At 59.5% G+C, this 14,411-nt stretch overlaps 1 protein-coding gene across 1 annotated transcript in view; it reads left to right on the plus strand.

Annotated features, from left to right (window-relative positions):
* Positions 1-14,411, plus strand: part of MMP28 (matrix metallopeptidase 28) — a 38,621-nt gene that overhangs the window by 1,517 nt on the left and 22,693 nt on the right. The window contains exons 2-3 of the mRNA XM_064166756.1: positions 10,983-11,062; positions 13,216-13,379. Of these exons, the coding sequence (XP_064022826.1) occupies positions 10,983-11,062; positions 13,216-13,379 (244 nt within the window). The remainder of the gene's footprint in view (positions 1-10,982; positions 11,063-13,215; positions 13,380-14,411) is intronic.

The following is a 14,411-nucleotide window of genomic DNA, read 5'->3' on the forward strand; positions in this document are numbered from 1 at the left end:
ATCTGTGTGTGTGCCATAGCGGGGAGTGTGTGTGCCATAGCTGTGTGTGTGCCATAGCTGTGTGTGTGCCATAGCGGGGAGTGTGTGTGCCATAGCTGTGTGTGTGCCATAGCTGTGTGTGTGCCATAGCGGGGAGTGTGTGTGCCATAGCTGTGTGTGTGCCATAGCTGTGTGTGTGCCATAGCGGGGAGTGTGTGCCATAGTGGGGAGTGTGTGTGCCATAGCTCTGTGTATGCCATAGCAGGGAGTGTGTGTGCCATAGCGGGGAATGTGTGCCATAGCTGTGTGTGTTCCATAGCTGTGTGTGTGCCATAGCATGGAGTGTGTGCCATAGCTCTGTGTGTGTGTGCCATAGCGGGGAGTGTGTGCCATAGCTCTGTGTGCGCCATAGCAGGGAGTGTGTGTGCCATAGCTGTGTGTGTGCCATAGCTTTGTGTGTGTGTGCCATAGCTGTTTTTGTCACAGCTGTGCCCCTGCTGTTAAGTGTGTGTGTGCCAGAGGTGCCTGCCCTGCTATAGGTGTGCCCATGCCATGGGTGTGTTTGTGTCCTCAAGGTATGCTCACACCCTGGATGCATGCCTGTGAGTGCCCTGTGGGTTCATGTGCAGCATGCATGGCACAGGTGTGTGCCCACGGATGGCAAGGCTGAGCCCTGCATGCCATGGGCATGTGCAGTGTGGCACAGCTCTGTGGCACCCATGCCTGCTGGTGCCAAGGTGTGTGCCCACAGGTAGGTAGCCCTGCAATCGCCCTTCCTTACAGCTCTGATGACAACTCTTGTGCCAGGACACTGCTGCCTCTCTCAGCAGGTCAGGAGAGGACAAAACCTTTCCCCTGCCTTGCCTCTCACCTGGCTGTGCCCATTGCTGCTCTGTGGCTTTCATGGAGTGGCAGAATGGTTCAGGCTGCAAAGGACCTCAGAGCTGATCCAGTGCCAACCTCCTGCCATGGGCAGGGACACCTCACACAAGGTTGTTCAAGGCCCCACCCAGCCTGGTTTTGAACACCTCCAGGCTTGGACCCTCCACAACTTATCTGAGCAACCTGTTCCAGTGCCTCAGCACCCTCCTGGGGAGGAATTGCTTCCTAATGTCCAGTCTAAACCCAGCTTCTTCCAGTTTGAAGCCATCGCTCATGGTCTTGTCACTACCTGACGCTGTAAAATGTGTGCCCATGGCCAAGAAGGCAAATGGTGTCCTGGGGGGCATGAAGAAGAGGGTGGACAGCACCATGAGAGAGGTTCTCCTGCCCCTCTGCTCTGCCCTAGGAAGGTCATAGCTGCAGTGCTGGGTCCAGCTCTGGGCTCCCCAGGTGCAGAGAGCCAAGGAAGAGCTGGAGAGAGTCCAGGGGAGGCTGCAGAGCTGCTGAGGGGCCTGGAGCAGCTCTGGGAGGAGCAAAGGCTGAGAGCCCTGGGGCTGAGAGCCTGCAGAAGAGCAGCCCCAGAGGGCATCTGAGCAATGCTCAGCAAGAGCTGAAGGAGCTGTGGGGGGCAAGAGGCTGGGGCCAGACTCTTGTCAGTGGTGCCCAGGGACAGGCCAAGGGGCAGCAAGGGGCACAAAGTGTCAGGCAGGAGGTTGGCTGTGCAGAGCAGGAGCAAGTTGTTTGTTGTGAGGGTGCTGGAGGCCTGGAGCAGGCTGCCCAGAGAGGCTGTGGAGTGTCCTTGTGTGGAGAGCTTCCAACCCCCCTGGCACTGTGCTGCTGGGCAAGCTGCTGTGGGTGCCCTGCTGTAGGAGTGGGGCTGGGCTGGGTGACCTCCAGAGGCCCCTTCCAATGTTCCAGGTGAACACACCTGCTGGAACTGTGGGGTAAGAAACCTTGCCCAGCTGAACTGAGCAGTGAGTTTTCCCTTTAGAGGGCACTGAACCTCTCCCATCCCATCAGTTCTGGTGGCCTGTGGCTTGCAGAGCACTGCCAGCCTCTGCTTCTGAAGCTTTTAAGACTGCCTTTAAAGCAGCCACAGTGAGCAAGAGGCTCTGCAAACTTAGGTGCAGGAGGCTGAGGACACATCCAGTTGGGTTCTTTCCCTGGCTCATGCCTTTGTTTTCACTGCAGGTCCAAAGTGGGGGGGGGGGGGGGAAAGGAGGACGATTTTGGAAGCTTCCTCTGAAGCATTTGCCTGTGACATCTTCTTATCAGCAGGCTCCAGAGAGGAGAAGGTTTGATGGCAGGCAGCCCCTTGCTGGCCGTGCTGAGGGCAGGGGCTGGGGGTGTGGCAGTGCCCTAGGCAGGCTCCCTGATCCCGAGGGCATGGTGTAAGCTGTGTGGCACACAGGACCTGTCCCCGTGGTGGCGAAGGGAGTGCTGCTGGTGCGAAGGAGAGTGAAGCCCCTGCTGTGGTTTGTGTGAGGAGCCACAGGGCTGCTGGGGTGGGAAGCAAAATTGGGTGAGGTCTGAGAAAAGTGGGGCCTGGAAATGGAGAGGGAGGCTGAGGGCCAGAGGCACTCACACTTTGGCTTTGTTCTCCTGTCCTGCCCTTCTCCCTCTCCTGCAGTGGCTCTGAGTCTCCCTCCTCAGCAACCCAAGGGCTCAGCAGAGGCTCTGAGCTGTCTTTGAGCTGAGAAATGCCTCAGTGTCTGGATGAGCTCCCTAGGAAGCAGGCAGCCAGTCGGGATGCTGAGTGCAGCCTGGCTGGAGCAAGAGGCTTGGGGTTCCAGCAGCCTCTGGGTCGGCTGAGACCCCTGTGTGCTCCCAGGACACCCACTCTGATTGAAATGAGAGGAAGAAAACCTTTGCCTGGGAAAAAAACCTGCTGCTGTTCAGCCTCAGCAGGGCAGTGCAATCTAAGTACCAGCCCAGTGCTGAGCCCTGCACTTGGCTCACAACTGCCCTGTGCACGCTGCAGGCTTGGGGCAGAGTGGCTGGAAAGTAGCTGGGGTGAGAGGGGTTTGGAGGTGCTGGTTGATGGCAGGTGAAGGTGAGCCCAGGCAGACAAGCAGACCACCAGCCTCCTGGCCTGGCTCAGCAGGACCAAGGCAGCAACAGTCCCCCTGTGCTGAGCTCTGATGAGGCCACACCTCGAGTGCTGGGTTCAGTTTTGGGCCACTCACTCCAAGGACATTGAGGGGCTGGAGCAGGTCCAGAGAAGGGCAACAAGGCTGGCGAGGTGCCTGGAACCCAAATGTTGTGAGGAGCAGCTGAGGGAGCTGGGGTGGTTCATCCTGCAGATGTTAGGCTATGTTGGACTCACAGAATCACAGCAAACATCTGGTTGGAAGAGACCTCCAAGCTCATCCAGTCCAGCCCTCGACCCAGCACTGAGGGCTGAACACTAAACCCTGTCCCTACGTGCCAGGTCCACAGCTGCTTGAACACCTCCAGGGACGGTGCCTCCAGCACTGACTCAGTGACCTTTAGGTGTTTTCCACCCAGGCAATTCTGTGATGATTCAAAGAGTGAGGCAGAGGAGGAGGAAGAGCAGGAATGACTCTGGCACCACTGGGGCAAGCCTGTGATGAGCTCATGGCTCTGAGTCGCTGCTGACAGCGAGGCTGCGGCAGCAGATCTGAGCACCCTGGGCTGCCCTGCTGCCACCGAGAGCCCCACAGGCCCTGGCAGCCTGGCAAGTGCCACTTCCCTCCTGGCCCCTGCCCCAAGCACCCCTGGTGTGTTCCAGTGGGTTGCAGGGCACCGTGTGCCACCAGCCAGCCCTGCTCCCCATCCTCAGCAAGGACCAAGCCCAGCACCTCGTTCCCTCTCTCTCCCCAGCCATGAGAGCACAGCCAAGCTGCATGACCAGACTGGTTTGGCAGCTGCTCTGCTACCTGCAGGGGAAGCTTTAGCCAAGCTCAGTGCTTTCCTCAGGTGCCTTGGGTGGTGCTCAGGGAGCTTTGGTGCTGCTGCAGACTGGGTGAAGCAACCCATCGCTGCCCAAGGTGTGGAGTGGCCCTGGTGGTGCCAGGGTGAAGCTGTGAGCTGGGCTCGAGTGTAGGAGGTATTTACTCATTGTTGAGGAGATATTGGAAACACAGAACCATAGGACTGGTGAGGCTGGAAGAGACCTTTGAGATCATCAGGTCCAGCTGCTCACCCAGAGCTCACATCCCCACCACACTGAGCTCACCACTGGCAGTAACACACAACCAGAGCCATCCACTGACCCCACAGGCAGGCAGCACCAAGCCCACAGTGTTCCCTGGTGTCTGCTTCCTTTCAGGTGATGCAGTGTTCACTGTTCCTGCCCCATAGCATCCATCCTGTCCAGGCAGGTGGGCATGCCAAGGCCAATGGGATGAGGTTCAACAAGGCCAAGTGCTGGGTCCTGCCCTTCAGTCACAACCACCCCAGGAAGGCTGCAGGCTGGGGGCAGAGTGGCTGGAAGCTGCCTAGTGAAAAATGACCTGAGGGTGTTAGTTGGCAGCAGCTGAAGATGAGCCAGGGTGTGCCCAGGTGGGCAAGAAGGGCACCAGCAGCCTGCCCTGGGTCAGCAGTGGTGTGGCCAGCAGGAGCAGGGCAGGAGTTGTGCCCCTGTGCTAGGCACTGGTAGGGCCACAGCTCAAATCCTGTGTTCAGTTTTGGGCCTCTCATTGCAAGAAGAACATTGAAGGGCTGGAGCAGGTCCAGGGAAGAGCAACAAGGCTGGTGAGGAGTCTTGAACACAAGTCCTGGGAGGAGCAGCTGCAGGACCTGGGGTTGTTCAGGCTGGGAACAAGGAGGCTGAGGTCAGAGCTCATTGCTCTCTTCAACTCCCAGGAGGGAGGCTGGAGTGAGGTGAGGGTTGGGCTCTTTTCCCAGGTAACAAGTGAAAGGACAAGAGAAAATAACCTCAGGTTGTCCCAAGGGAGGTTTAGGTTGGACATCAGGAGCAATTTCTTCACCCAAAGGGTCATCAGGCACTGGCCCAGGCTGCCAGTGGCAGAGTCCCCATCCCTGGAGGGGTTTCAAAGCTGCCTAGGGCCATGGTCTAAGATGTGTGTACAGGGAAATGTTAGGTTGTGGTTGGACTTGATGGCCTTAAAGCCTTTTCCAAGCAGGTGATTCTGTGCTCTGTGATCTCTATCTGTGCTCTAGCTCCAGTTCAGCATCCTGCAGGTCTGTGTCACTGAAACCAGGAGTGACTTAAATCAGACCTGGAGTGCAGAACTTCTTAGCTGAAGACTGAGAAGCAAAAGAGCTCAAAAGCTGCTGGGCACAGCATTTCCCCAGCCCCACACCTTCAGCTGGGAATCACCATCTGCCAGTGAAAGCAGACTTAGGTGGGAGAGAGATTCCTTCAGGGTGGGACTGGGCACAGCAGGAGAGCAGCACAGCACCCAGAGGGGCTTGGGTGCTTAATCAGCCTCCATCATTAGCTGGTGTCTTTGCTGGCTTCTCAGCAGGAGGACAACCAAGTGCTTGCTGAAGCTCCTTCTTGGCTGTCTCTGTCTGTCTGTTCTTTACACAGATACTCAGACACACACCTGAACAAAAGACACAAGGACTCTGCCCAGGGCTTTGTTCCTGCAGGCAGGAATGTGGCTTGGGAGAGCCCAGGCAAACAAGTCTTCAATGCCAGGCCCCTTCTGCTGGCACCTCCTGGGACACCTGGTGGGCAGAAGGAGCTCCATGAGGTCTGCAGCCAAGCCCAAAGGTGCTCAGGGCTCAGCTCTCCTTGTACCTGTGCTGTGAGGGGAAACTGAGGCTGGAAAGCCAGAGCTTGGCTTCCCTTATGTCCACCCCGGAGGTGAAGTGCCATGGTCTGGCCTTGAGCTCTGTGGTAAAGGGTTGGACTTGATGATCTGTGAGGTCTCTTCCAACCTTGGTGATACTGTGATGCTGTGAAGTGATGTAGGATGGAGCTGGGGCTCAGCTCCTGGAGGCTGAGCACTTGGGTTGCTGTCACCTTCTGATTCAAAGCAAAAGACCTGGGAGGTGCAGCTTGTGGGTGGCATCCTCTGTATTGGCTGTGCAGGACTCCTGCCCACCATGGGGTGGGGTGGGATAGAGGGAAAGCTGGGGGTTGTGGCCAGTCAGAGTAGAGGGACCTGTGGCTCATGGGAGCCCAGCACCAAGCTTCTCTGGTACTTAGCTGGTGGATAGGAGCCAAAGCTGTGTGTCTGGAGTGGGGCAGGGCCAGAGCCTGCTGCCTCTGCACTTTGTTATCCCTGTTTCCAGGGAGGGAGGGCTGATTGTGTTTGCTGTTGGCTCTTTTCCACTCGGGATGCCTGTGGTGGAGGACAAGGTGTTTCCTTGGCTCCAGCCCTCAGCAGGGATGATTTCCAGGTTGCAATCAGCTCCTGAGATGAGCAGGGCCTCTCCATCTCCCCCGGGCTCTCCTGCCCCTGTGCCCCGTGCAGCCCCCGGGGCTTTCCTGCCGCAGTGCTGGCTCCGGGGCAGCCAGACCTTTCCTCCTCCCCCCACAGCAGACCCGGGCATATTTCATCTCAGAGCTCAGCTCTTGGTTTCCTGCTGTTTTTCTTTTCCCATTGTATGGAGCAGAGCATTTCCCCATCTGGGGCAAGAGGGGGGAGGATTTTCCAGCCTCTGCAGAGCTTTATCAGCCTGGTGCCAGCTTCCAGCCCAGCCCTGCCAGAGCCTGGCTGGTCTCTGGGGCTGTGCAGAGCATGGGCAGTGCTGGGAGGGGTCTTGAGAGCTGGTTTGGGCACAGGACACCGTGGCACAGGGCTTTGGGGCTCCCCTGCCACCCCGAAATTCTCTGGCCCAGGGGACTCTGCTGCAAGGAGAGGAAAGGTATCTGCAAGGATAAATCCCTCGTGCAGGGGAGGCTGAGCACATCCCTCTGCTGCAGCTCTGTGTTTCCAGGTCTAGCATCACCTGGAGCTCAGCATATCCCTGTCTAGGGCATGTAGCAACAACTCCTGCCTGGTTTGCAGCTGAGAGCTGGTGCCTGTGTGTGAGAACTTCATGACATGAACCAGAAACTAGAGGGCAACTGCTGCTCTGCTCGGACTTGCAGAGCTCAAGGAGATCCAGGCAGGAATTCCAAAGCCAATGGGAACCTTTTGGTGCTGCTGCTGCAGAGCAGCTGCTGTGGGTAGCTCCTGCACTCTGCCTGCTTTGAAACCTTTGTGAGGTCATGGTGAGGGGAAAAAAAATCCAACCCCAAACTCTTTCATGCTTAAAGAGCAGGATGGTGCCAGGGTTTGGGAGGGAACAGCTTCGAGTGGTTGTGCTTTAGGAGGTGCCTGAAAGCAAAGGTCTGGGACTGTCTGGGTGCTGTGTAGCTGGCACTGATCTGCGGTGGTGTAGTGCCTGGGGACTGCCACTGCGTGCTTGGCGCTGGCGATTTTCTAACCCTGGAGGGCAGCATGATGGAAACGCAACAGCTGACAGCGACAGCCAGATGCCTCCTCCTCTTCAGACTGCCCCTCGGGGCTACCAAACCTCTCTGCCCCCCTGCCCCCCGGAGGCTCCCTCGCTTTTGTATGGCCCTCCCCTGCTCGAGCATCGCAGCGTTTTGCCCCCTGGTGCCCATGTAAAGAGGCCCTGTCTGGCGCTGGGGATGGCACGGCCAGGCTGAAGGGTCCCTCCCCGGGCAGTGGTGCTGAAGCTTGCCCAGCAGCCCAGCTGATGCCCTCATGCCTGCTTCGTGCCGGCTCACTGGGACCAGCGTGTGTGTGTCTGGGTGGCTCTGGCCATGCTCCAGCTGGAGCCCGATGCTGCTGCAGGGTGCTGCGGGCTGCAGCCCAGGCAGGCAGCTGGGAGCTGTGTTTGACGGGAAACAAGAGCCAAGTGTTGGGCTGGGGCTGGCTGCAGAGCGGGTCCCGGCAGGAAGCTTGTGCCGCTCCTGCCGCGCTGCAGCCAGAGGGGATCCTGCGTGGAGGAAGGGTGTAAAGGAGGAGGTCAGCTCCGTGGCTGGAGGGATGAGGCTTGGGAAGGGAGTAGGGAGAGCTTCCGTGGGGTGAGCAGCAGGCAGAAAGCCTGTGGGAGGTGCCCACCCTGTATTTGGGGGTGTGGGGTGGCAGGAGAGAGGATGACATGTCTGGGGAGGATGTGGAGGTGCCTGTTGCTGGCAAGAGGAGGGTTTGGGCAGGAGGAGAAGAGGGAGGGATCCTCATGCACCCTATGGTGCTTCCATGGCCAGAAACAATTCCCAGTCCCCAGCAGGCAACCAGCGGTGTGCAGCTGGCTCAGTGCTGCCTATGCCCGGGTGGGACTGGGGGGTGTGGATCATGGAATGAGCCACGTTGGAAGAGAGCTCCAAGCTCAGCCAGCCCAACCTAGCCCCCAGCCCCAACCAACCAACCAGACCATGGCACTCAGTGCCCCAGCCAGGCTTGGCTTCAACACCTCCAGCCACACAGACTCCACCACCTCCCTGGGCAGCCCATTCCAGTGCCAATCACTCTCTCTGACAGGAACTTCCTCCTCACAGCCAGCCTAGACCTGCCCTGGCACAGCTCCAGGCTCTGTCCCCTTCTTCTGCTGCTGGCTGCCTGGCAGCAGAGCCCAACTCCACCTGGCTACAGCCTCCCTGCAGGCAGCTGCAGACAGCAATGAGCTCTGCCCTGAGCCTCCTCTGCTGCAGGCTGCACCCCCCCAGCTCCCTCAGCCTCTCCTCACAGGGCTGTGCTCCAGGCCCCTCCCCAGCCTTGCTGCCCTTCTCCAAACACCTTCCAGCACCTCAGCATCTCTCTGCAATTGACCAGCCCAGAACTGGACACAGCACTCCAGGGGTGGCCTGAGCAGTGCTGAGCACAGGGGCACAAGAACCTCCCTTGTCCTGCTGCCCACACTGCTCCTGAGCCAGCCCAGGATGCCATTGGCTCTGCTGCCCACCTGGGCACTGCTGCCTCCTCTGCAGCTCCTCTCTCCCACCACCCCCAGCTCCCTCTCTGCCTGGCTGCTCTCAGCCACTCTGGCCCCAGCCTGTAGTGCTGCTTGGGGTTGTTGTGGCCAAAGTGCAGAACCCCGAGGTGGGAGGAGGAAGACAGCATCGAGCACCAAACTCATGTTAACACCAACCCCTCCTCCCTGCCCTGGGGTGAGCAGGGAGGGCAGAGGCTTTCAAAGCAGGAGTTCTCCCAGCGGGGCAGTGGAGGCATTCCCGGCGCCCGGCTCACCTCTCCTTCGGGATGCGGGAAGCAGAGCAGCCGCTTTCACTTTTCCTCGCCGCTGCCTTTAACCCCGGCCCCGTGGCTGCGGCAGGATGCCGAGCGGCTGTTTGTCTGCCGTCTCCTAGCCCCGGGCGGGGCAGGAGGGTGTGGAGCATTCCTGGAGCCTGGCTGCGGAGCGCCGGCGGAGCCGGAGCCGGGACCGGACCGAGCGCAGCCGCTTGTGGTCTTTAACGAGCAGTTTACTTGTTGGAGCAAGTTCAGAGCCTCCATCGCTGGCCGTGGCCGTGGCCGATAAGAGGAAGAATGGCTTGGCAGAGCAGGGTGCCCCCGGAGCGTCTCCGCTTTGCCGCAGCACATCCTGCGTGGGGAGGAGGGGAGGCTGCAGCCTGACCCCTTCTCATCCCACCCCTCCTGTGTCCCGCAGCGTGGAGTGGTAGAATCGGGCAGGGTTGGAAGGGAGCACAAGGAGCAGCCAGTGCCAAGCCCCTGCCATGCCCAGGGACACCCTACCCTAGAGCAGGCTGCACACAGCCTCAGCCAGCCTGGCCTCAAACACCTCCAGCCATGGGGCCTCAACCACCTCCCTGGGCAACCCATTCCAGCCTCTCACCACTCTCCTGCTCAACAACTTCCTCCTCACCTCCAGCCTCACTCTCCCCACCTCCACCTTTGCTCCATTCCCCGAACTCCTGCCACTCCTGACAGCCTCAAAAGTCCCTCCCCAGCTTTTTTGGAGCCCCCTTCAGATGCTGGCAGGCCACAAGAAGGTCCCCTGGGAGCCTCCTCTGCTCCAGCCTGCACAGCCCCAACTCTTTCAGGCTGTGCTCACAGTAGAGCTGCTGCAGCCTCTCAGCATCCTCCTGGCCCTTCTCTGGACACTCTCCAGCATCTCCACAGCCCTCTTGTCCCAGGGGCTCCAGAGCTGGATGCAATACTCCAGGTGGGGTCTCAGCAGAGCAGAGCAGAGGGGCAGAATCCCCTCCCTGGCCCTGCTGGCCACACTGCTGCTGCTGCAGCCCAGGCTCTGCTTGGCTTTCTGGGCTGCAAGTGCACACTGCTGGCTCCTGCTGAGCTACTCCTCCAGCAGCACCCCCAAGTCCCTCTGCTCAGGGCTGCTCTCAGCCACTCACTGCCCAGCCTGGAGTTGTGCTTGGCATTGCCTTGACACAGCTGTAGGACCTTGCCCTTGGTCTTGTTGAACCTCCTGAGCTTGGCTTGTGCCCACCTCTGCAGCCTGCCCAGGTCCCTCTGGGTGGATCCTGCCCTCCAGTCTGGCTGCTGCACCACACAGCTTGGTGTGGGCAGCAAACCTGCTGAGGCTGCACTCAGTGCCTCTGTCCATGGCACCCACAAAGATGTTGATCCAGACTGGTCCCAGGACTGATCCCTGAGGGACTCTGCTTGTCCCTGGCCTCCACTTGGCCATGGAGCCATTGGCAGCCACTCTTTGGGTGCAGCCATCAAGCCACTTCTTTATCCATCAGTGCTCCACCCATCAAACCCATGTGGCACCAGCTTGGAGACCAGGAGGTGGTGCAGGACAGTGTCAAAGCCTTGCTCAGGTCCAGGTAAATGACATCAGCTGCTTGCCCCTCACCTATGAATGTTGTGACCTGTACACTTTGGCCTTTGTTTTGATCCCAGCTGGTTGGAGTGGATTTGGCAGCCCCTGGCTGGGGGTGCCATGGCAGCAGGGGGAGGTTTTGATCTGTTAATAGCAGCATTTCCTCCTGCATCTCCATCATGTTGTGGCCAAATCCCATGATGGGCTGAGAGGGTGCCCAAGTGCCACAGCACAAACCTACAGAGCAGCCCAGCCTGGCACCCACTGTGGGTGGCACCAGGGAAAGAAGAACTGGGAATATCTGCACAGCCCTGGATTCCCTGCACTGTTTCCAACCTCATCTCCTTTCTCCCTTCCCCTTCCAAGCCAACAAGTGCAAACTCCTGCCTGTGTTCTGAGCTGCTCTTCCCTGTCTCTCCCTGCAGCTGTTCCTGGAGAAATATGGATACTTCAACCAGCTGGGACCTGGCACACACAGCCCTGCCGAGTTCACCCAGGCCCTGAGGTAGGAGCCTTTGCTTGCAACCCCCAGCAGGAAGCCAGCAGGGGCTGTGTGGGAGCTGCTGGTGCCTGGGGGTGAGCTGTCTGCCCCCAGAGGCTGTCTATGGCAGGGTGCAATGAGGAAGCACAACTGCTCCAGCTGGGAGCTCTGCTCCGTGCCCAGCTGAGCGCTGGCTGCTGGCAGCCCTGCTCCTCATCTGCAGCTTTATTTGCCTTTTATGGCCCTCTGCTCCCCTTGCAGTAATATTTTTGGTGAGGCCGAGGTTGGGGACTGCTGGGAGGTGTAGTGGGGGGGGGAGGAAAGCTGCCAGTCCCTGCTTGGAATCCTGCTAAGGAGAGCCTGCTGGCTCTGGGAGCATCCCTGGCCTGATCCCATGCAAGGTTCACAGGATCACAGGATGTTAGGGGTTGGAAGGCACCTAAGGAGATCATCCAGTCCAACCCCCCCCCTCTGCCAGAGCAGGACCACACAATCTAGCTCAGAGCACACAGGAACACATCCAGACAGGCCTGGAAAGGCTCTAGAGAAGGAGACTCCAAAACCTCTCTGGGCAGCCTGTGCCAGGGCTCTGGGACCCTTCCAGGCAAGAAGTTCCCTCTTGTGCTGAGCTGGAGCCTCCTGTGCTGCAGTTAAGAGCAAAGTTAAAGTTAAAAACTGGGAAAGGCTATTTTTGAAGGCTCCCCTGTCTCCTTTGGCCCTGCTGGGAGCTGGGATGTTGGTTAGATGTGGTGCCAGAGCCAAATCCTTCTTGTCTCATCAGCCATTGGCAGGGCACAGAGCTGGCTGGGTGACAAGACTGGCTCAGGTCAAAGTGAGACCTCACTGAGTACTGTGTCCAGCTATGGGATCCCCAATACAAGAGGGACATAGACCTGGTGTGGTCCAGAGGAGGCCACCAAGATGATCTGAGGGCTGGGAGGACAGGCTGGGAGAGATGGGGCTGTTCAGTTGGGGAGAAGGCTCCAGGGAGACCTCTCAATATCTGCAGGGGACCTACAGGAAGGTTGGGAAGGGACTGTTCAGAAGGGCCTATGGGGATAGGAGGGCAATGGTTTGGAACTGGAGGAGGGCAGAGTTAGGTTGGACATCAAGAGGGAAGTTCTGCACAGTGAGGGTGGGGAGACACTGGCACAGGCTGCCCAGAGCTGTGGTTGAGGCTCCATTCCTGGAGGCATTCCTGAGCAGCCTGCTCTAGTTAGGAGCAGCTGTGGAGCTGTTGGAGGGTAGCAGAGCCCTGCAGAGGGACCTGCACAGGCTGCATGGGTGGGCAGAGGCCAAGGGGATGAGATTGAACAAGGCCAAGTGCAGGGTTCTACACTTTGGCCACAACAACCCCAAGCAGCACTACAGGCTGGGGCCAGAGTGGCTGAGAGCAGCCAGGCAGAGAGGGAGCTGGGGGTGCTGCGAGAGAGGAGCTGCAGAGGAGGCAGCAGTGTGCCCAGGTGGGCAGCAGAGCCAATGGCATCCTGGGCTGGCTCAGGAGCAGTGTGGGCAGCAGGACAAGGGAGGTTCTTGTGCCCCTGTGCTCAGCACTGCTCAGGCCACCCCTGCAGTGCTGTGTCCAGTTCTGGGCTGGTCCATTGCAGAGAGATGTTGAGGTGCTGGAAGGTGTTTGGAGAAGGGCAGCAAGGCTGGGGAGGGGCCTGGAGCACAGCCCTGTGAGGAGAGGCTGAGGGAGCTGGGGGGGTGCAGCCTGCAGCAGAGGAGGCTCAGGGCAGAGCTCATTGCTGCCTGCAGCTGCCTGCAGGGAGGCTGTAGCCAGGTGGGGTTGGGCTCTGCTGCCAGGCAGCCAGGGACAGAAGAAGGGGACAGAGCCTGGAGCTGTGCTAGGGCAGGTCTAGGCTGGATGTTGTTAGGAAGTTGTTGTCAGAGAGAGTGATTGGCATTGGAATGGGCTGCCCAGGGAGGTGGTGGAGTCTGTGTGGCAGGAGGTGTTGCAGCCAAGCCTGGCTGGGGCACTTAGTGCCATGGTCTGGTTGGTTGGTTGGGGCTGGGTGCTAGGTTGGGCTGGCTGAGCTTGGAGCTCTCTTCCAGCCTGCCTGACTCTATGATGCTATGGTTCTAGTTAGAGGTGTCCCTGCTGCCTGCAGGGAGGTTGGACAAGACGACCTTGGAGGGCGCCTCGGAGCTCTCTGATGTCTTCCTTCTCTCGCCAGGGCTTTCCAGCAGGTCACTCACCTCCGGCCCAGCGGGGTCCTGGACGGCCCCACGCTCCGTCAGATGGCGCTGCCACGATGCGGCACAGGCGATGGGGAGGGTCCCGGTGCCCGGGCACGGCCGGCAGCCTCCGCCCCGCGCCGCAGGCGCACCGCGCAGCACGGTGAGCAGCGCCGCTGGGCAGCCCGGTGGGGGGCTCTGGGGTGCCGATGGGCTACGGTTGGCCCAACTCTCCCATCCTGGCTCCTGGAGCTGCTGCTGTGCATGGGAGGCGCAGCCCTGCTGGCACAGTGCCCACCGCAGGACCCGCCTGGGCTCTGCACTGCTTCGTCTTTAAACCTCTTTGGTTTCCGTGGTGTGGCTTCGCTGGCAGCAGCGAGGAGGGAGAGGCAGCTCCCACTCGTGGGGGAATTCAGCTCTCCTGGGGAGAGGGTTTGCTGCCGTGGAGGGAGACAGGACATCCCCCAGGCTGCTGTCAGCTCTCCGTGGCTCCGGATGCAGCCCTGGAGGGGTGATCTGAAGGGCAGGGGCTGGCACACAGGGAGGTTATGTCTGGGTTCTGCTGAGCCCTGAGACTTGTACTGTGTCTTGGTCATGAGCAGCAACCACCACACCTGCTGCTGCTGGCTGCCTTGAGCAACTTGCCCTAGTGGGAGGTGTCCCTGCCCATGGCTGGGCTTGGACCTAGAGGAGCTTTAAAGTCTCTTCCAACCTAAACCATTCTGTGGCTCTGAGCAGCCTCTCTTGCTCCTGCGTGCCCAGGATTGGGCCTCTTGCCTCTCATGAGCTGCCTCCTGGGCTGAGATGAGTAACTGGATTCCTAGAGAGCAAGAGGGCTGGGACCAGCTGCTCTCAGGACATGGGAAAGAGGAAGGGCAGATTAAGACAGAGCTCTGTGCTGTGTCAGCCTGTCTGCATCTGGCAGGGCTGGAGACAGGCAGCCTCAGGGGACAGCCTCAGAAGACAGCCCCAGCATCCCTCTCCTGCCCTTGGCCTCCCTTGCAGAGCCCTGGCATGCACACGGTGCCCTGACAGGCTCCATCCTGGGCAGAGGGTCTGCTCTGCCCCGGGCAGGAGAGTGATTATGGAACCACAGAACTGGTTCAGTTAGAAAAGGCCTCTTAGGTCACCCACTCCAACCATCAACCCAGCACCACCTTGGCCACTAAACCTTGTCCCAGAGTGCCATGGCCAC

This window comes from Pogoniulus pusillus, chromosome 27 (assembly GCF_015220805.1).
Source record: "Pogoniulus pusillus isolate bPogPus1 chromosome 27, bPogPus1.pri, whole genome shotgun sequence".
Classification (NCBI taxonomy): domain Eukaryota; kingdom Metazoa; phylum Chordata; class Aves; order Piciformes; family Lybiidae; genus Pogoniulus; species Pogoniulus pusillus.